The sequence below is a fragment of the Lepidochelys olivacea genome (genome assembly GCF_965140295.1).
Source record: "Lepidochelys olivacea isolate rLepOli2 genome assembly, chromosome: 1".
Lineage (NCBI taxonomy): Eukaryota > Metazoa > Chordata > Testudines > Cheloniidae > Lepidochelys > Lepidochelys olivacea.
This window is the reverse complement of record NC_140411.1, coordinates 251,514,035-251,536,745: the sequence shown is the minus strand read 5'-3', so window position 1 is coordinate 251,536,745 and position 22,711 is coordinate 251,514,035. Positions and strand designations below refer to the sequence as shown.

Sequence of the window (22,711 nt, the reverse complement as noted above, 5' to 3'; positions counted from 1 at the left end):
ATGTTTGAAAACCCGAACGGTAGCAATGCAGAGCTGTCAATGAGCTTTCAGAAACAGATGCATCAAAGTGGAAATGAGCAGCGATCAGCAGTGCTCAAAGACCAACAGAAACAGAAGTAAGGGGCACTCGTTTAACACCGCAGAGGAGGGAACAAATGATGGAATATAAAGTGGCAGGTTAAAGAGAGTAGAAGGAGTTCTGGCACAGCACAGGATGTCTGAGGGGATTATGGAATAAGTCTCTTTCAAAGTGTCAGGAATTTAGTGCTCATCAAAGGGCAGGACTGATACCTCGGGGTATTCCACAGCACCAGCAAGTTCTCTGCAACCTTTCTCAGTTCTGACGAGCAGCTCTACCTAACCCTATTCCAAGTCCTGGATCCTCATGCACAGCTCTATTGTTCCAGCTCTAGTGTCCCTTGATCCAAAATGACTTGCATGTCAAATGGCGTCACACCGTATATGGTTGCTTTGTAACAAATTTCCATCAGGAACTAGAATAATGCTCTAAGCCCGCCTCTCCATCGAGCCTATACTTCTATGAAATTAATGTATGAACACAGACAAATATATGGCAATGGCACAATTTTTCACCTGGGCCAGAAGCCATTCTCTGAGCCAATCGTTAGTCACATGATTATCTAATTACTCATTCTTATGTGGAGACAAGAAGCAGCAGTGCCAGTTTCAGGATTTCATTTATACCATACTGTACAGCATCCGTGCTGCTAAGTGAGGATGGGTTAACTGGTTCAGGTGAACAGAAAGTGTCTAGAATTTTTGTCCAAAGTTGTACAGAACCACTTTTCAGATTCCAAAAATGTTCATTTAACTTATTTTTTTCTGACGTTCTTGTACTGTTTCAGTTCCCAGTTCTGGCTGAACCATGAAGTGGAAGCAGAAGTGGTAAAATCTCCTGAAAGAAAGACTACTGGCCTGTTGTTACAGAGTTGCCAGCCAAGCTGTGCAGACCACAGAGGTATGGGTAGCTTTAGAAAAGATTTTGATAGGAATGTAAATCTCAGTATGGACAGAACGTGTAACACACATTGAACAATCTACCCCAGGTAATTGTACTTATAGGTCCTAAGCAGAATCTAATATAGTGGTTCCAAATGTTTTCAGGCAACTGTACCAGTTTACAGACCCAGTCTGATATCTCTCATTCAACTATGTGTTCTTGCTCTTTTCCATACTGCAGCACCAACCTCCTGGGGCTAGAGCACAAACAATTAAATGAAAATTTAGCCAGCAGCAGTGCCCTGAGGATCGGCACAGAGACTTATGATTAACATGTGAAGAAGGTGTCTGGAGTACCAGTCATGAAAGTCTGAAATCCACAGATAGCATGAGTAGTACTGATATCCATTGGTTGGGAAGCACTGATTGAATACACTGCAACTAACTGCTCAAAAAATTGCATCTTAAGAGCTTGCTGTCATCACCTCTGCAAATTTAAAAAATAAGGCAACCAAGACTCCTATTTACAGGCTATACTGTAGATCAAACCTACACTCAGAATGTGTGGTTGACCTTCACACAATTCTCAGTGGAGAAAGAGGCAAAGAAATAAACTTGACACACTGTCACACAAGCACCAGTTTGAAAAGTTTCTTGTGGCTGCATCATACACACCAGTTCTTCAGCAAAAACCATGTGCTCATCTGCATACCTAAAACTTAGAACATTCTTCCAGTCCAAACTACACAAACTGTGGGGTGTGAGGTTCTAGGCTGCACTCTATGCACACAGAGATCAGCTCTCCGTACTTTGAAATATCACTGAAAGAAGTTCAGTGCGTTCATCTCTGGCGGGGGTTTCACAGGGTTCTGTGTAGCTGTTCGATCATTAAGAAAGAACTTCAAATGTAGAAATGTGCCTGCACAAAACTCTGCATCCAAACACTTCCTGTCTTAGGATATTCACAATGCAGGTCAGATTTTTGAATCCATCTTAATTAAAGTATCACCTGCCACACCAAGAACTATTGCAAATTCAAGCTCAAGTCAAGAAGACCTCTCTTCTAGGAGGAATGCACCAAGAAAGGCAAGAGTAAAAGGACATGACATAGTGTATGGTGTGGCATGAGTGGAAAAGAGGGTGAAAAAAATCATAAACAAATTAACCAAACTGCTATTCACAAAGAATATTTTCAGAAGTCAGTAACTGTGTGGAGTCATGTGTGGAAACAAAGTTTTGCATTTTACTGCAAGTTATTTAGTCTAGTGGGAAGGAGGAGTTATAAATCTTCCCTGAGAAGAAATGAGGCAGTGGAAGAATCTCCAAATGTATATGGTACTGTGTTGGAGAAAATCCAGCTCCCTCCTCTTGCATTTTAATTTTTTATCACTCAGCAGAAAAATAAATAAAAACAAAACCCCTAAAAGCAATATTCACAAAAGAGAAGCCTGGCCCCAAATAAGCAGGGCAAGGTGGACCTCTTTCCAAAAAGCAATAGAAATCAAAGGCTAATGACAGAAAACCCATAACTGCTACATATCGCACTACCACCACACAGCACTGCCACTTCTAACACAGCTAGACAAAATAAGATTATATATCAGATAAGGAAGCAGTTCCGAATTTAAAACAGAAAAAAATATGATCTTATCGCAGCTTAAGATTTCACATGTTTACTCAGCAATAAAATGTTCTCTTGAAATAAGGAACAGAGACCTGGGAAGAGACAGCTCCTTCCTGTTTGGAACCCTGATTTGTCTTTAGAGCTGAAAGAGAATTATAAACATAAGAATAAAAAAAATCAATTGCCACAGAAATAATAAATAAACAGCCGATGTGAATTTGATGAAAGATTGGCTCAGAAGACTGCTTTTGGCCTGAATAGAAAGATATGCTTTCATCCTGTTTTGACTATACTCATACATTTACCTAACATAATTGGATGTAGTTAATATTGCAGAAGCCTCCAAGCAGTGCACATTTCTATCATTAGCTAGTTTAAAGCCTTAATGATATCTCTTGTGTTGCAGAAAAGCTAAATATGGGCTTGAAAAGTGATTGGCAAGTTTTCAACAGGAGGCAAAACTGGGAAAAGGAGGAGGAGGCCTAATAAAAATCTGATCTTGCTTTTCTTACCCATTTAAAAATAAAATACCATAGGATCAAAAGAAACGCCAGGAAAAAATCTGTAGATAAAGAATAGCCCAAAAATTAATCCCAGATTGAAAGATAAATGAAGGGAAGAAAGAAATAGGGAGACAGTGAAAGGAGAGAGTCGCTCCCTTCCATTCCCTTTCCCCTTCACATTTTGTGAGTGCGTGCCCAAATTAGTGTCTTCCTACACCTGCAGTGCAGTAAAACCACCTTTCTGAACTTTATTGTGCTATGCTCTCTCTTTTTTCCCCTCTCATCTAAGCAGCATTGTGTCACAATACACTATTAATTAGGTAAATATGAAGGTGTGGGTTTGCTGTTGTCATTGTTGTCATTTTTTTAAATTGACTAATTTAGACCATTTTCCAGGAACAGAAGTTTCACAGGTTGGTTTAGTTTCAAAAGTAGTGTAATTGCGTACAGCTGCATTCAGCTTTCCTAAATTGCCTTGTACAACCTCTGAGAGGGAGATTTACACTAATTGTCAGCCACTATCGTTAGTGCTGGACAGTATGTAATCCAGTTGGTGTTCCCATATTTACTTAGGATCAGGTATTGACCCAGCGACAGCTGAGTTATAATAGCCTAAAAGAAAGCGCTTTATCTTTTAAAATAAAAAACAAACCCTAATGATTTCTTGGTACCTCATTGTATTTATATTCTTGTTTCCTTTAGTTTTTTCATATAGGTTTTACACACACACACACACACACACGTACGTGAAGGGCAAAGAATTTATACTTTATCTAATTTCTACTTCAGCTTTATAATCTTTACAGAGGAAGAGATGTCCAGATACCAAGCTGATGAGAGTAGTATAAGAACTTGAATAAAGCAGAAAAAGATTTAGGGCCAGATTCTAATACCCTTACTCATGTTGAAAAGTAACTTACTCCATGACTGGCCCTACTGAACTCAAAGAGATCTCTCACATTTTATGGTGCTACTCAACATGAGTCAAGGCATCAAAGTCTGGCCCATAGAGTCTACCCTATTGTCTTTGATATGGGGACTCAAAAATAAAGGCCTATAAATCATCCAGTCCCCTTACAGTCAACCATAAAAAAAGAAAAAAGGGTCCCATATTGGTGACGCTACCACACATGTAATCTAAAACTTGTCAGCTTCTGGATCTCTGAGCACTGCCCATTTTCATTCTGTAGAAGGCACACAACCTAGAAAAATGAAATGGGCTCCTTCTTGCATTCCATCATATCCCACATCCACCAGTTTCCTCATGCTCTGGAAACTGATGCTATCCCATTAGTTCTGCTTCACAGAAGATGAATGAGTTGTTCTTGTTTAGCCATTTGTAAATGGCACCCAGTGCTGTAACAAATATTGGCCTCCTCCTTCATAAGAAATTAAAAAATCTTAAGCAAACATATCCACAGGATCTGCCTTGACAATAAAAGAGCACCCAATTAAAAGCCTCTTCAAAGAGGTGTGCCTTATATCATGCCAAACCATAGCTGTGCCTGTGGCAGACTGTTGAAAGTAGTAGGTTCCATGTGTGAGGGTGAGGCACAGAAAGTCTGAGGCTCCAATTCAGGAAAGCATCCCTATTCAAGGAGGATGCTTAAGCACATGCTTAACTAGGCATGTGTTAAAGTTCCATCAAAGTCAATAGAATTTAAGGGCATGCTTAATGTTAAGTGTGCACTTAAGTGCTTTCATGAATAGCAATGGACTTAAGCACACGCTTAAATGCTTTAATGCGACTAAGTGTTTCCTAAATAACTTCCCCAAGGGTACACAGAAAGTTGGTGGCAGAGCCAAAAACTGAACCCAGATATCCTAAGTCCCAATCTAGTGCCTTAATCGCAAGTCAACCATTCATTTCACTGGGGTACAGAACTCCAGTTGACCCCCATGACACCATCCGGTGTGTTGTGATGCAGCTGATATGTCAAGAATTTCTATAAGGGCTATCCCAAGCCAAAGGCCAATCTATTTTACAGCCAAGAGCAGCAATCATTTGACAGCTTTAGTTAAATACCCTAAACTGAAGTAGAGGGGAAAAGCAGGTAACTATTTACTGTGAGTGCATGAAGTGACATCCAATCTGAGAGAAAAATTAATAGTTATTTTATTATTAAATTAATATCACATTTAATATTTATTTTATTATTTTCTAAAGTGCCCATTGCAAACATTTGGCATGAAGTACAATTTCAAAGCAGTTAAACCAAACTGAATTTAACAGCCCAAAAAACTCTGTCAAAAACTTATCAAAGCAAAATCGGCAAAGAAAAAAGTAACCAAAAAATTAAGTTATTTGAAAAAGGGAGGTGGAAAAATAGTCAAGAATTAACTGACCCAACTAGAAAGGCCTTGTAATTTGCCTAGAAAATAGCCACAAAGTGATTCAGGTTACAGACTCTAAGAGAAAGTAGTTTCAACAATGAGGTTCCTGAAAAAAAAAGGTCCTGTCCCCAGCCCCATCTGGTTACAGGCTTGAGACGCAAAGCCAGGACAAACCTAGTTCACCTGCCTTGAAGGGATATAGGCAAAACTCCTCAAATACCAGATTATTTGACGGGGGTTTCTGAATGCTATTACACAATTGACCCAAATTCTCTGCTGGCATAACTCCACTGATTTCAATGGAGTTAGGTCAGCAAGAGATTTGAAACCCAACATTTTAGGATGACATATGATCTAGTGGGGGTAGCAAATAGTTGGGCGCAAGGTAAATCTTGATAAATTCAAAGCTAAAATGCTTTTTTCACTCAATCCTGCAAAGTGGTAAGCAATTTCTGGAGGCACTGAGCACCCCATCTCAACTCACAACTCAGCACTTTGCAAGACTGATCACTACTTTACATGCAGTAGAGTTCCTACTTATTTAAATTTGCCCCCAACAAAGCACAATAATCCCACAGTTACTCTGCATCACAAATGGCTGCAGTTTCAAGCCATCACGTGCTGTCAATAGTGATGAAGTTGTCTCAGGTTGAGATGCAGCATCACCACATACTGACATCATGATGAGAATGTGCATATTTTGTGAAATTGGCATGGTGCTGTGAGGTAGCCATGGTCTAGGGAAAAATCTGGGGGAACAATCTGGATCTTCAGTTTTTCTACAAAATAGGTAGCACAGATCTATTAAAAATCACGGCTGCCCAGCTAATTTTGAGACACAAAGCAACCCATAACTTCATGAGAGTCACTCAAGCTCCTTGTGTCTGAATTAACACAAAGGAAAATTGGATAAAGAAAAAGAAAAGCAAGAACCGAACTAACAAAAAACATTATGATAAATAAGTCTAAAAATATCCTCTAAACCTGTGTGTAGGACTGTAAATTAATTATATGAATACACTCAGGAATGTGGCTGTTACAGTTTATGTAAACATCCACCCTGCTGAAGGGTGGTAGGTGACAGAAATGGTGTTCTCACTGGTTGAACAAAAAGTGTTTTGTTCTGCAATGATTTAATCCTTTGAATCATTTTCCAAATACTGTATTAGCCATCTTCAAAATATTTGTGACTAGTGTTTCCAAGCCCTAGTGCGTGTGTGCATCAGTCTTTCACACAGTACACAAGTCATCCATTTATAAACTAGGGTTATTATATTTTGCAAAAATAACAACCTGGGAACAAACTCAGAACAAACTCGGAATGTGATGGATGATGAAGCTGACCCAACAGGAAGTGCAAGTCCTAATCATTATGTACAACCACAATGAAGGAAAAATTTGTAAACAGAAAGGGAAGGGGTTAGAGATTAGGCAGCGTGTGCTACATAGTTTTTTCTGGCAACTTGATTAACAGTCTAATTTAGTAAAGAATGACTCTTCCTCACACAGACAGTGTTGAATCAGGTCCTACATGTTGTACTATGGAGCTCCCTGTTTGTTGATGAAACTGAATCGAATCCAGCCAAGACTTTCAATATGCTGTATGTCCCGGAAATTTAGCACTGTCAGAAGCCAGTTAAATTCATTTTCCAGTTAATATTACCGAGTGGTACAAATCCATTTAATTATTCCTCTCATTGTTGTGGTGAAACACTTTCTTTTTTGTCTGGCACTTAATGAGTCCCACCCCACAACTACAGACAACAACATTTAATTTCTTAATTTTTAAAATCACAAGCCTCCACAAAGATATTTTAATTATTTTGTTTTTCAAAGCATAAACAACTGTGCTTGATAGAGATGGGCTAGGGAAGCAGAACTTAAACCTGGATTTGGGTTAAGGCTACAGGTATATTATACCTGGCATAAACCAGTGTAGCTCTAGGGAAGTTAAGGGAACTATATTGATTTACACCAGGCAAGGTTCTTGCACAAAATTGGTACTTGAGACTCAACCTGAGCTAGTTTGAAAGTACTGAACTTGCAAAAGCTGCTCCTGTGATGTTTTGTCCCCATACGGCCAAAAAGCCACTAGATCAGCTGATCCTGTAAGACTTCTACAGTCTTGGCCCACAGCTGAACATGATGCAGAAAATTGGGCCCTTGTGGTTTATTGATTATATATTATTTACATAGTGCCATGGGTGGGCTTGCAGCTTTACAGAGTAAAGAATAAAGATGAGACCAATACAAAGATATTACAATCTAATTTATATAGACAAAATGAGTAAATCAAATCCCTCAACACATGGAAGAGTGGGGGGAATAAACAAATACAAAATGAAGCAATTGGGGAAACTATTGGGTGGGTGGGATGAGGCTGTAAGTTGCTTGTATTGCCATGTTATATGAACTTCTTGGAGGGAAGAGGATCATTGTTCTTGCTTTTTCATTGTCAGCAACCATAATGGAAAGGGAAAGGCATCTGAATGGAAATGTTATAGCTCAAACTCAGAACCAAAGCTATAAGAGTAGATTTGGATTCATGGACTTCAATTGTAACCTTCCCCAAATTTGTAGGGATTCAGATTTGAGGTTCTGGATTGGACCTATCATTAGTTTTACCATTTGGTAACAGCATTAATCCTTTCAGAATGTTTGCTCCAACAGTCAGATAAACATAGATTATCCAGTATTTACCCTTGCTGTAGGGCATACCAATCTGCATTCTCTCTAACTGATCTGGTCTGCAGTACCTTGGATACAATTTGTCATTCAAATTATAGACCAGGTAACCTCTGGATCTCTCTTTTAACAGCTAACTACGAACAACCTGATCGTCCTTTATAAAACTTACACTTTAATGATTTGCAAATATTAATTCCTAAGAAAAGTTTCAATGTGGAAACCGAAAACAATTTCCAAACGCATTATGCATCATTATCCTGCCTAAAATGATTCAACAGACATTATAACCCCATTTCCCAGAGAACACAGTAATGCTGTGCAGCTATAAAGGTTCAAGTACCATGTTAGTGCTCTTATAAGGAAAACTCAATCCAAGCGATTACTTGTAATGGTTGTGAGAAGAAGGTGTCATTTACAACAGCAGAGTCCCCAGCTACAATTCTTACTGAGGTTTCATGAAAAAAAACTAAATTAAAATCAATTTCTTACTTTTTTAGCACAAGTTCTATGCACTAATTCTCACTTTTTCCTCTCCTGCTGTAGCTATAAATGTAGGGAAAAGACTGTGTATTTCAAGGAGGAAGACTGTATTCATTAACAGTACAAAATTAAGAAAAAAAAAAAGGTCAAAGCACTCATAGTAATCAAGTCTATGTGGAAAAATATGAGGTCATTACCGCCTGCCTGGTGATTACATGGATAAGAATAAAAAGTACCCCAGCCCTGCAGGAAAATAATGTGTAGTTTGTTTACGCTGTTGCCTGTTATAAAGTGGATGCTGACAGTGAGCTTCAATGCAGTTTGAAGCCACAGTCACTCTAGGCTTCTTCAACAAATATAGCATAAAATTACCAATCAGCAATTCAAAAACACCCATGAAGAGGGCAAGAGGAAAGGCAGGGGGCGGGAGGGGGGACACCTAAAATGCTCCTTTCAACAACATTCAAAAGAGATTTCCTTGAAGATGCATATATCATCAAAGGGAAACTCAAGCACTCAAAATAAATATTGCTCGCCTTCAGTTCATGTAGGGTGAAACCCACTTTGCTTGCATACACACTAAGTAATCAGGATTGATGTGACAGAAGTGTAGGTGAACTCAGAAGATAAAATCTACCCATTGACCTGGGCACAGGGCATGGGTCTGTACTGCAGCCTTGTCTACAGCTATTAGTCCAGCCTTTAGCTCATGTGGAGTACGAGGGTGATGGGGTGGTGGAAATGCAGCTCCAGGGGCTCTACCCTAGCCTTGGCTCAAGAACTAAGCCTATGCCCAAAGACTTTGGGCCTTTGTCATCCTAACCCTGAGAGATGTTCTGACCAAATCAGGCCAGAGATAGCCAGAGATGACATCACCACCTCGATCTACCAGCTTCAACTGAATCCCAAATGCCACCTGAGATGAAACAGGATCTTACTTTAACAAAACAGCTGTAACAACAACAGCTCCAGTCCATTTCAAATAACTTCTCTTTTCCTCAAAGGACAGTTATTGCCATCTTTGATACCACCTAAGAAACTGTCAAACAAAGGGGTTTTTTTCCCTTCTAAAACTCTCTCCAGGTAAAGGGAAAGGGAACAAGGGATGTTGTTAAAAAGAACTCCTTACTTAATACTTCACATTTTAATTGTTTTTCCTTATTTTCAGTATCTTTAATAAAACGTTAAAAATGTAATGGTGTGTTTGCTGTGGTACTAAACAGGCTAAGGCCTTGTATACCACATTCTGGACCTTGTTTAATGCCGTTTAATGTTGGTCAGTGACTGGGTTATATTAACACCTTTGACCCATATAGTCCATCTAAATTAATACAACAGGGGCACCAACTGCTTCAATAATACCAATAATAATAATAAAATATATCACATTAAACTACTTAAATCCATTGCCAGTGCCCCTAAAAAATGATGAGATCTGTCCTCAAAACACCCTTGTCATTCCAATGAATAACTCCAGCCCAGCCAACACCAAAGAAAAGAAGAATAAGCTTTGCATTGTACCAGGAAGGATAACAAAGCCAGGCTGTGTCAAACCAAGGGGAGAACCACACCAAGAGGCCCTTCTGTACTGAGGGAAATACAACCTAGCAAATACTGACTTCATGTGCATAATCTTAAACAACACTTTGGCCTTTTTTATAGTGGCATCAGTGTTATATGTGGCTACATGCTACTATATGCTGCAGTGAAAGGCAGGCTGCATCCACACTCACTGCAGCATGTAGCTACACATGGCAGTGAAAGGCTCTGGCGGGGGAAGGCAGTAGGGAAAGGTTCTGGCAGCAAGGAGCTGTTGGAGTCTTTCACTAGTTCTGGCAGCTCCCTGAGGCAGGGAAAGGTTCTGAAAGCTCCCTGCAGTGGGGAAAGGCTCTGGCAGTGGGGAGCTGCCGCATCTACACTGCTATTTTTAAGCAGCGTATATGTCCTGCTCCCAGAGCCTTTCCCTCTGCAGTGAAAGACTGGCAGCAGGGAAAGGCTCAGGTGGAGGAAGGCAGCAGGGGAAGGCTCTGTCAGCTCCCCACTGCCAGAGCCTTTCACTGCTGCTACCCGGCTGCTGCTGGAGCTGTTCACTGGCATGGGTAAAGCTACATGCTGCAGTGAGCGTGAGCGTAGCCTACCTTTCACTGCAGTGTTTTGCTAGACTTATCCTACATGCCGCTGCAATTATAGACAAGGTCTTACAGAGAGGTTTTGTTAACATGTCATAGCCACCACTGCCTCTGTGGTATGCTGGGTTAATGTACTAAGATTTTGCCTGTGTTGGACTTGCCTCCTGGTTTTGGTGACGTGTGAAAAAAATGCTTGGTGATTTTGTCCTACTTTCCGTTCAAGTGCATCAGAAAACCACTACAAGACTCACAGCCTCAGCTCAAGAGACTGGAACAGCAGGAATGTTCTATGTCAGGACTGAGCTGGCATTAGCAAAGCTTTGTGCATAGTGCTTACTCAAAAGCCAATGCTTTAGTCTCTAAATTTCATCAGCATAACATTTAGGGGGAAAATAACCCAGAGTAATATTATTTTTGCATTTTAAATTCTACACTAGCAAGTAGAAATTGTTAATAAAGTAGAGAAGGACCTTGCTTTCAGTAATTTTCTAAAGTATAAACAGAAGCACTCCCTTAAAAGCTTTAAAATAACCTCTGTGCAGGCAACGAGAAAAAGGCTTTTATTACTTGGAAAGTGCTTTTGTCCCTCTGCAACCATTATTCACACATACAAAATCACATTTGAATAAACTCAAATGACCTGTCTTACATACAATTCAATACTATTTATTTTTTATATAGAATCCTTAATACACAGCATCACAAAACACTTCACTGAGAGAATCAAGTGTGAGCTAAAGAGGAAAGGAAGCTTTCTGGGTGAAATTCCACGAAAAGAAATAGGTAAGACAGAAACAACCAGTTTCAGATAGATGTGGATGAGTAAAGTGTTTGTTTACATGGGGACATGCAGGAAAATTAATCCCAATTAACTAAAGGTCTGAATTTGAAACAGATTAGCTAAACTGCATTAAATTCCTGTATGGATGCTTTGGAAGTGAATTAAGCCAAACAAAATTAAGATCACTTTCATTGTGAATGAGGGTATTCACACAGAGGTTTAATGTGGTTTAAATATCTGCTTCAAATTCACTCCTTTAGTTAATTTGGATTAATTTTCCTGGATGTCCCTGTGTAGCCATGTCCTCAGTAGAAGGCTGACCATCCTACATTGTGAGGAATGATAGATGGAAGAAGGTGGACAGCAGACAAAGTGAAGGGTGGGAGATAGAAACCTCCAAGATTAGAAATGCATGAGCAAGCAGGAGAACAGGTAGATAAAAAGCTCAGAAGTAAATGAAGCAAGCCCAAGGAAGAGTATTTCCAATTCGATTCAGTCATCCAACAAACCAGCGATAATGACAAAGGGTAGAGGAAGCATGGTCTTTTGGGCAAGATACTGGAATTTAGGAGACCTGCGTTCTTTCCCTCCTCTGCCATATGCTTCCTGTGTGAGCTTGAGTAAATCACTTCATCTGTGCCTCAATTCCCCATCTGCAGAATGGAAATAGTGATACGTTGGGGTATTGTGAGACTAAATCCATAAATACTTAGGAGATTGCTCAGACACTATAGCAATGGGAGCTATATGTGTACCTAGCCAGACAGGGAACAGCATGGTCCTAAGAGCATAGGCGCCCACTCTGTGGCTGCTCTGGGGGTGGAGCACCCACAGGGAAAAAATGGTGGGTGCTGAACCACCACCACCAGTCCCCATATCAGCTCCCGCACAGGCCCCTCAGCGCCTCCTGCCCGCCAGTGCGCCCCATCTATCAGTGCCTATTCCTCCCTCCCCACACCTCCTGCCAGCCTCTAATAGCTGTTTTGCAACGTGCAGGAAGCTGGGGGAGGGTGGGGGGAGGAGTGAGGAAGTGCCGCACTTTGGAGAGGGGGTGGAACAGGAGCAGGAAGAGATGGGGTGGGGTGGAGCGGAGGCAGGAAGAGGCAGGGCAGGGTGGCGTCTTGGAGGAAGGGGTGGAGTGGGTGCAGGGCCTGGGGCACAGCTGGGGGTTGAGCGCCCCCCCGGCACTTTGGAAAGTCAGCGCCTGTTCCTAAGAGAGTAAATTTACAGTGTTCTGAACCTCCATAAGTTTAGAGAGTTCCACAGATGTTTACAGAGACCATGAAAAGGGGAAATGCAAACTGGAGAGAACTAAAGAATTAATAAGAATTTCTACAGAGATGAGTTTAAAGACAAATTCTGCCAATGTTGGAGAAGTGGCGATAGAAAGACAGACAAGTAAGCTGAGAGAGGGGAGGGAAGTTTACGATTCAAATATCAAGGATGACTAATTAGAAAGGTTTCAGAGTAGCAGCCGTGTTAGTCTATATTTGCAAAAAGCGAAGGAGTACTTGTGGCACCTTAGAGACTAACAAATTTATTTGAGCATAAGCTTTCATGAGCTACAGCTCACTTCATCAGATGCATTCGAAACACAATTAATTAGAAACACAATTAATATCTGTATGAAACCTTCCTGATTTCCAGGTAATCATCAACGGGGAACTGGCTGCATACTGAAAATGGGGTAGAATCTAATTATTGTCAGTTGTCTGGAACTAATATGGGGAAGGGAAGTTGTAGGCAGGAAGAGACAGGTCACTTGTTGTGGGAGAAATAGCAGCGGGTTTCTCAGATAAAAATACAGTGTGGGGAGAACTTTTTACCCACAAGGAGAACTTCAGCCTTTGAAACATTCAGCAGCAGGAGCTTCTAGTGTAGCCAAGAGTTACAGGCAGACACGGAGTAGATAGGAAAATCAGAAAATAAGTTACAGGAGATATAGAAGAGTAAAATATTAGGGTGTCCACAGGTGAACCTAGCAGTATACATGGGCAATGATTAAAACATGCAGATTAGAGAAGAAGAGTGAGCAGTGGGGAGTTGAGATGGATAGTAGATCAGAGATGGAATTTCACCCTTGAGAACATACAGTCCTCCTGAATATCTAACACAGGCATGGCCAAACCGTGGCTTGTGAGCCACATGTGGCTCTTTAACGGTTAAAGTGCGGCTTCTGGAGCCCTCCATGCCCCCTATTTTCCACCTACCAGACTGCGGGGGAGAAGCTTGGGGCTTCTGCCCTGTGGAGGGCGGAGGGGTGTCTCCTGGCCTTAGCCCGGCAGGAGGGTATTGGGGCACAAGACTGTACCCCAGCAGGTGCTGCCCTGCAGAGCAGGTTGTGCATGTCTTGCGGCTCTCTAACTTCTGAAGATTATCTTATGCTGTTCGAAGGGTCATTAATTATGACCACCCATCATGTAACATATTTCAACAGGCTTGAGCAGACTTGGTTCAGGCTTATAGTACTTGTGAATGTGTAGGAAGAAGAAGGGAACAGGTTAAGCCAAAAAACAAGTGTGGCCATATTTTCCTGTAAAATGTCTACTGGATACCAGAAATGTTTGCTATCCCTTTGTAGCTTCCTTTTTATTATTTGTTCTAAACAATCCTTAAGAAGAGCATTTTAAAATATTTTAAAAAAATATTTAGAACTGGATCTGAAACAAATAATTAAACATTCCATACAAAGATGTCTTTGTTAAACATATCCTTATTCTTTGTTGTTTGATATTATGGTAGTGCCCAACTGCGATCAGAGCCCCACTGTGCTAAGACCTGAACAGACACATCTTAAGTGACAGCCCTTGTCCCAAAGAATTCAAATTTAAATAGACAAGGCAGACAGACAAAGGGTGTGGTAAAGGAGGTTGTGACACCATGTACCTCATATGATACCCTGTACCCCACATTCACCACTTTTGTAACAATATGATATATTTTGTATGAAGTATGCCTTGTGAGATATCATTTGAAAACTCGTAATCTGCAGATTATTATTACCCAGTTGAAATGTGTGTGACAACACTGCATGTAAAATTATGAGATTTTGCTATATGATTGTTACTGAAACACATTGTAGTTCTGGGCAATGCCCAAAAACCAATATCTCAGAGACAAAGATACCCTAGCATGCCAGCAAAGTGCTAAAGAGCCATTACTGGCTTAATTGGACATTCTCCAGTGGGGGAGAGTTGGAAACAAGAAATTTACAGTTCATCTGAAGGACAGTTTGGAGCTCATGTATGCAATGAAACTTCCTGCCCCATGACCCAGCAAGGATTTTCATGGCACAAAGAACTGGGGTATAAGAAGTGGGGGAAAATGTTCGTAGCCACCTTTCTGCTCCTTCCATCTCTCTGCTCATGAGAGCAATGACTCTCAAAGAACTGAATAAAGAGGTGAAGTGGTCGGAGGCTGGAAAGGGACGCAGCCTGTGAAATGTATTGCAGCTCATGGTGAGACAAACCTTTTGCTTTTAAGCCGATTAGCCTTGGTAGGGTTTCGGAGTTAGCTTGTATGTTTATGCTTTAATTTCTTTTGTAACCAGTCCTGACTTATTTGCATCTATCACTTAAAATCTATCTTTCTCTAGTTAATAAACTTGTTTGATCTAAACCAGTGTGTTTTGGTTGAAGCTCTTGGGAATCTCTACTTAAGTCAACAAGCCTGGTGCAGATTCATTGCCCATTGTTGGAATGATGGACTATCTATGAGTTTATACTGTCCAGGAGGGTCCTGAACAGTATAAGACCCACATTTCTGGGAACCAAGGCTGGAACCAAGGCTGAGGGATATGCGGGTGTCACCCTGTATGGATGGCTGGGCATAACATGCGTGTATTCATCTGGGAGTGACTTTACATGCTAGTGGTTGTGAATGAGCAGAGCTTAGAGGGGTTTGCTGTTCACAAGCAAAGCAGTGTAAAAAGCATCCCAGGTTGGAGAGCTAAGGGACACAGCAGTCCAGCAGTTCAGGTTGCACCCTGGGGAATGCCACAATAGTATTATTCCCATTTATAAGACACAGAGAGATTAAGTGACTGGACACAAGAAGTCAGTGGCAGAGTGGGAATTTAACCAGCTCTCCTGAGTCTCAGTCCAGTGCTTTTCCCAAAAAACAATTATTTCTCTCTTTAACATGTGTGGTCAAATTTGCATTCCTTTAGTTTTATTCAGCAGTTCATCCATCCTTCTCTCTAAAGCTGGTTTTCCTGAAACACTCAGTGCCAGATCTGAAGCTTCTTTTTCAGGAAAACCCCATCAAAATCTATGTGAGCTTTGGCCTGCCTGAGGACTGCAGGATGTGGCCTCCCATGTGTTGAATTTACAGTATGAGGTAGAGTCTTTCTACCAAACTTACCATTCTGTTGGTGAAGTTGCTGAAGTCCTTCACTAAGATATGTTTTATCATCTCTGGTTTGGACACCAACACGTACATTCGCCGACCGATGTAGTATCTACAAAGGAGGTGGAAAACCATTTTAGCAGCCATAGCCAGCCGGAGAACAGCCACCTTCCCTAAGATGCCTCTGTTAGCTAAAATACATTTTTTGTAAATAACTCATATCAGGTTTCCATTCTGTTTGGCAGTTCAGTATCTCTCCACCCCTCTGAAATATTTAAAAAGATTAAGCTGTCAAGTTCTTTGGTATTTAAAGGAACCAATTAAAAACATTTTATCCATTGTCATCACCAATTAAAACACTTGCTAAGAACTAATTAAAGAACCAGTCCATCATCTACTTACGCACAGCTGCTTGTTATATACTGTACTCAATGCATAACATAACATAACACAATATGTTATCCCTAAAGACAGACTGTAAAAGAATGGGAAGAAAACACTGATTAAAAAAAAGAAAAAAATGCACCCAACCAAACAAGAAAGAATTACGAGAAACTCTGTCCAGTCTAAATCTAATGCCTTTCCACCACTAGGCTGTATCTGCATTGAACATTTCTACCCTAAACATGTTCAGAAACATGTTCAGTCACTGTTGACTGGGCAACAGTGCAGTTCCACTGCTGCTAATAACAATGGCACTGCTGATGTAGACCACCTCAGAGGTGTTTTTATCATTACCACAAACAAATGACAGAGGAAGGGTGGGGTGGGGTGGGAAAAGGACAGTATTGCCTCTAAGTAAGAATAAGACCACACTGTCTTCTCTTTACTCTGGATAGCTTTGGGGAGGGAGCTATCGTTTCCTGAATCTGATGCAATGGCTCCTTCTGGCTTCTCAGGCAATGAAGTGAGATTCTTTATCTGCTTCAGATGTAGAAAAAATATAGGCCTGTTTCTACATCATCTGCATCAGTCTAACCAGATACCACAGAATAAGTATGTTTGTTAACACTCACACTTTTCTTCTGAGCCCTGGCATTTGCATTTACAAAGAATGCTTGTGGCCTCACTTGGTACAGCGTTTCAGACCACGCTTCAGCTAGGAAGTACTGAAAATCTCATGATGAAAGACTGATCTCACGATGATAAAACCCTCAGAGGTACAAACAATTGTCTGAATTCTTATCCATGACAAAACTATGAATTTCTCCACTTCTGCCCACCACTAGTCTGAAGTCTCTGGAGACACACCAAAGAACAAATGGCCATGAAAACTTTCATTCCTTCCTAGACATGATTTTCTCCAGATAAAAGGTTAGGCACATTGGCAAGGTAGTAGGGGTAGCTGGCGATTCTGTTGCCTGTACTGTTTAGTAGAGAGGTCCCCTGAGATGCAATTCTAGTATTTTTCACAAAGCTCAAATTTACTTTAACACATAACAAACTTGAATCATAATATGTTTATTTGAACCTAATGTATCTGCACTGGATATAAATGCTTGTAATAGAGTCCCTGTTTCTGGGGCAGTACTCTTCAACTGACTCATTATTTGAAATCACAGCTGTCATTAGCATCTGGCAATGAAGTTTCCAGACATTCTCTCTTATTGTTTGTAACGATTAATCCAGTTACAAAGAAGGGAGGGGCATAGGAGGGAATGGATGGAAAAAATCCATTGATGTACCCAGGGATTAAAAATACTAAAAGGCTAAAATTGCTTTTATGCAAAGTTCAGAGCTGCCTTTGTGCTCTCAACCGGTTTTCAAGAACAATGGTTGTAAGGGAGGATCAGTGTATCATTGCTTTCTTTCACCCCAAAACATAACTGTTCCCCTGATGTCTCCTTTCTGTTTCCCCAATCTGTATGTTTATTAGAAGGTTATTCCTAACTTTTTCTGGGAACTAAAAAAGTGGGAATATGGGAAAGCACTTTGGGAAAACTCAGGTCCAAGAGTCACAGTAATAATCTGCTAACTCTCATCCTCTATGTTTCAAAAGAAAAGAAAAGAAAAGAAAAGGGATGAGGGGACCTGAAGGTCAAGGAAGATCGCATGAGCTTTCCTGCTTTACACACGTGGATCCTGATCCTGCAAAAACACAGGCACATGCTTAACGTTAAGGATGAGAGTTAAAATCAAGAATGAGCATAAGTCTCTATAGGATCAGGGCTTTGTTCTCAAAACCAAGAGGATATTTCCCTACCTGTATTTGTTCTTAAATACCCTATTAAGTTAAAAAAACTTCTGAACAATAATCCATTATTTCCAAATAAATAACCGTTTAACCTCTGCCATATAGCTTTATATTCATCTAATATTATTATACAGCAATAGTTAGTTTAGGATTATTATTGGTAAAAAATGCATATTCTTGTCATATTTTACAAAACACTTTGAGAGAAAAGAAACTCATGGATTCACGGTTAATTGAGGATACTCCCTTTTATTAAGTTTCTCCAGGTTAACCTTACTCTTGTGTGGTATTTCTATTTATTTGCCACATTCAGCTTTTCATAATCTCTTCTGTTTAAATGGGAGCCTCCCAACATAAGTAAAACCCGCACATTTTTAGGCCAGCAATTTAAAGACAAAGATCTATTACTTGTCATGGTAGGGAGGTCAAGTATCCTAATTTACCATAGCTTGTGACAGGACTGTGCTTCTCCCATGGGAGAAATGGTACCGTTTCTATAGGAAGCGCAGGGATGTGAGTTATACTGCCCTCTGAGGAGTACTACTGTAAGAAGTTATCCAACAGCTGTTCAACAGAGAACACAGACTTACTTACAAGAATTACAGAAAAGCCAGGCAACCTTTCACTGTCTCCCCCAAACAGTGTGCAGCTCAAGGGGAGTGAAACGATGATATATTAAGAAAAAGAAGTTAATCTGTATCCAGAGCATTTTAATAACTAAAGAGGCTCCCACAGACACATGCAAGCATAAAAACTCATTTATGACTCTCATTTCTTGCTGCAGTTTGGTCTGTAAGAATGAATGAACAAACACATTGCAGTTAATGTAGTACACGGATTATTTTGCCTGTCGTTCAAATTCAACTCTAGATGGTCGAGTCTAGCCAGTTTACAACCAATAATTTATTCAGCAAACTGAGCTCTTCTTTTCTCCTCAGGAATTATCTGCACACAAACAGTTTGGAATTTTTACAGTTTTGCTTGCAACTCCTCCCTGTTTACTCCAGTGCTAGGGCCTAAGCTGTCTCACAGACTGCCCTCTAGTCTCCCTAGTGTGATAATGAAGTAGGCTTCAGTGAGAGGGCCGCAGATGTGGCAGCAGAGTGGAGTCAAGCCCAGCAAGCATAGAAGCAGTTGGGTCCAGTTTTCAACCCAGGTAGGGATGGTGAGTTGAAGGGTGTGAATAGAAGATGGAAAGCAACATCGAGGGCGTATTAATGCGGTGGGGGGAGTAGGGAAGGGAGGAAAGGTGGAGGAGTGAATAGCTATCCCTGCCCTATCCCACCCTTACACAAGATACACTTTTATGTAAATGCTAAGTACTATCATTAATATATAACATCTATCATAAGAGGCACCTTATTGGTTCAAAGTATTTACAAAGAGCTGAATAATGATTCCTAGTTTTTAGATGGGGAAACTGAGGCACAAGGATTAAAGTACATACTCCAGGTCACTCAGCGAATCAGCATCAGAGTGGAGAATAGGGCCCAGGTGTCCTGATTGCCAGTCCCCCATTCTAGCTATTAGATCAATGCTACTTATTGGGGGAACAATTTGGCCCTCCCTCTCACCTTTTAATCGCACAAGACCAAAATCCTTCCAACTACAGCACCATGCCAACGAGGAGCTCCTCCTCCATAGGTTTCCAGAACCCTAGCTGCGCCTACCCTCCACCTCCATCTCTCCCGCACTGTCAAAAAAGTTGCCAGTTACTGGCAATCCCTGTTCAGTAGCCTATATGTAACAAGTTGGTGATATCAGTCCAACTCCTAGCGAACAGATATCTACACACCATTAAAACCACCATCCCATTTGCCTTCCCTTTGAGAGCAGTCTCAGAATAGAGAGCAAGGACTGAATGAGCATGGAATGGAGCCTCAGCGACCTTCTCACCAGAGAAGGGTCCTACGGATCACAGCTGATGAAGGGAATGGGGTTGGGTAAATTTTTAACTACTCTTCTCTGTGCTACACTTGCTCTATAAATAAAGGATTTCAATTACCCAGGCTGTCAATCCAGTACCTTTCCACAGCAGGAAAGGGCTGATCATGGATCCTTCTGGAGCACTATTATGATCATCAACCAGATGGAGGTCCCTTCTGAATCACCTTGCCATGCCATCACCTCTTCTCTGCTGACTTCACAATGATCCCGCATCTGCCAGGTACTGATTTTAGAAGCCAAATTTGGATTTTCACACTACATCATGGCACACCCAACTGACCTTAAAACCTCAGTCTTAGGGCACATTGGAGGACAAATACTGATCACACCTAGTGCCATCAGTACTGCATTCAAAGTGACACAGACAGTGATCATTCTAGTTCTATTGGACCATCTCCTAGTGTCCCTTATAGCCTCATATTAACTAATAGGTCCTATGCCATTAGAAAACACACACTCTTTTAGCAAGATGGCCACCATTCAAAGTTGCCTTACTTCACAGGACGAGTGGAACGTGTGCATGGTGTATCATGGCTAAAAAGGCACTTTCTGCACATCTGTGTGGGAAACACCTGCACTCCAATCACCCTGATTATAGCTGGGCCATCAACTCTCAGAAGCCTTTGATCTCTCTATCTGTTATCAGGCCCATGCACTTCAGACGCATTACATTTCTCATTAAGAAAAATAATGCTGCTGGGCAATAAACAACAAGGCTCTGTTTTCTAGGCTGTGGTCTCGTAAACCAGGTGAAGATCATCTGGAGAGCCAAACTAAACAAGAAAATACTATGTCTCTCCTTCCCTTGGGGAGAACAAAGAACACGCTAAGGAGAACAAATAGAAAGAGGAGGAGAAGTAGCAAGCATACAGAAGGAAAGTGTATTTTCTTAGATCATTCCTAGATCATTCCTCCTCTATTATTTTTAGAGAGGCTCATTCACAACAAGCTGAGAAATATGGGAAAGAAAAATATGTGCGTTCATTTAAAAATAAGGTCGATACTGCTGGCTTAATTATTTCAGAGGTCAGCAAATTGATTTGCCATGAGTCCTGCCCTCATCCAACTCCTGTGAGAAGCCCACAGTCTATGGAACTGAATGTGATGTGCCTAACGGCCGCACAACCCAGATGCAATCTTCACAAAGATGGCTGCTACTCTGGACTGAGAGGAAAAGAAAGGAGGGGAAGAGCGAGAGACCCTGCTGATTTGTCTCATCATTTGTAGCATACTAGCACCAAGAGGCCTCAAAAGAGAGTGGGGTCTTACCAATGTGCTAGTAAGCATAGTACATAAGCATAGTAAGAGACTATCCCTGTGCAGAAGAATTTACAATCTAAATAGACAAGACAGACAAAAGGGTGGGGGAAGGGTTAGTATTATCTATTGTGCACATGGGGAATCCAGGCACACACAAAGGGGGAGACTTTCAGAAGTATAAATAGCAAAGCACCTCAATTCTATTGACTTTCAATGGGATTTAGGTACCTAATGACCATTTTTGTCTTTGAAAATCTCCACCTAAGTGACTTGCCCAAGATCACAAAGGAAGTCTGTGGTAGAGTCAGGAATTGAACCCAAGTCTCCCGAGTCCCAGCCTAGGGCTTTAACCTTTGTTCTCTTCTGTTAACAAAGTTCTGAACTCGAGGCAAACAGCTCAGAAGCCAAGATTCCTTAGATTAGAGAGTTCACAAATGCATATTACTTCTTAGGATAGTAGTACTAAGTAGTACTCTACACTGCACACTCCTTACAGTGGCATGTAGAGTACATATACTGTTCTCCCCCCTAGCATATGTACAATAGCTGTGTAGATGGTGAGGCACTGCTCAGGTGAGTAAAGTCACACCTAAACCCGGTGAGTATGTACCCTACATGGGTCTCTACATGCCCACGCAAAGCCTCCCCTGTCTACACTGCTATTTTTAGCAGTGTAGTGCCAGCAGCAGGGAAAGGCTCTGGCAGGGGGACACAGCAGGGAAAGGCTCCAGCAGTGGGGAGTCAGAGCCTTTCACTGCTATGTAGAGCTACACATCAAAGTTTGGACACAGCCTACTTTTCACTGTGGCATGTAGCTACACCTACCCTGCATGGCATCGCCAGTGGTAAGCAGTGTAGATGTAGCCTTAAAAAATAGACTTACTAAAAACAGGTGAACTTACTGAATGAGGCATCAAGAGCACTGGTTAGCATCAGGCACAGGGAAAGGAAGCTTCCAACACAGCTCTGCCAATGCACCCACGTCTTGGCCTACACACTAGCTTCGACTGTCTCTTTCCCCTTTCCTCCATGTATTCCCTCCCCAGTCATCCAGTTACACAAAGGTCTCCCAACCCCAAGAAGAAATCCAAGCTACTATGAAGTTGTAAGAGGAGACACGGTCACCATGACTTCTATATAAGATTAAATTGTTCATAAACTCCTTTTTATGAGGAGCTACATTTCTTTTCAGAAAGAGGTTTTAAGTTCTCCTCCCACCCCCGAAAAAAAACCCTGCAAATTTCACTTCTCACTAGTTAAATTTCACGTAGTGAGAGGTATGCACTGTTGTTGTAGACATTTTGGTTCCAGGATATTAGCGAGACAAGCTGAGTGAGGTAATATCTTTTATTGGACCAACTTCTGTTGGTGAAAGAGACAAGCTTTTGAGCTATAACAAGTCTTCTTCGGATCTGGGAAAGGTACTAAGAGTGTTACAGCTAAATACCAAGATCGAACAGATAG

General features: G+C 41.1%; 1 protein-coding gene and 1 long non-coding RNA gene across 5 annotated transcripts in view; one reads left to right on the top strand and one right to left on the bottom strand.

Moving 5' to 3' along the window:
* The window catches only part of LOC311522992, a 30,617-nt gene extending 28,985 nt beyond the window's left edge, over positions 1-1,632 (top strand). Inside the window, exons 3-4 of the long non-coding RNA XR_014712232.1 lie at positions 867-979; positions 1,202-1,632. This is a non-coding gene — a long non-coding RNA (uncharacterized lncRNA). The remainder of the gene's footprint in view (positions 1-866; positions 980-1,201) is intronic.
* Positions 1-22,711, bottom strand: part of TBXAS1 (thromboxane A synthase 1) — a 324,038-nt gene that overhangs the window by 153,857 nt on the left and 147,470 nt on the right. For all 4 annotated transcript variants that reach the window (XM_084632610.1, XM_084632611.1, XM_084632609.1 and 1 more), the window contains one exon: positions 15,862-15,958. In XM_084632610.1, the coding sequence (XP_084488736.1) occupies positions 15,862-15,958 (97 nt within the window). The remainder of the gene's footprint in view (positions 1-15,861; positions 15,959-22,711) is intronic.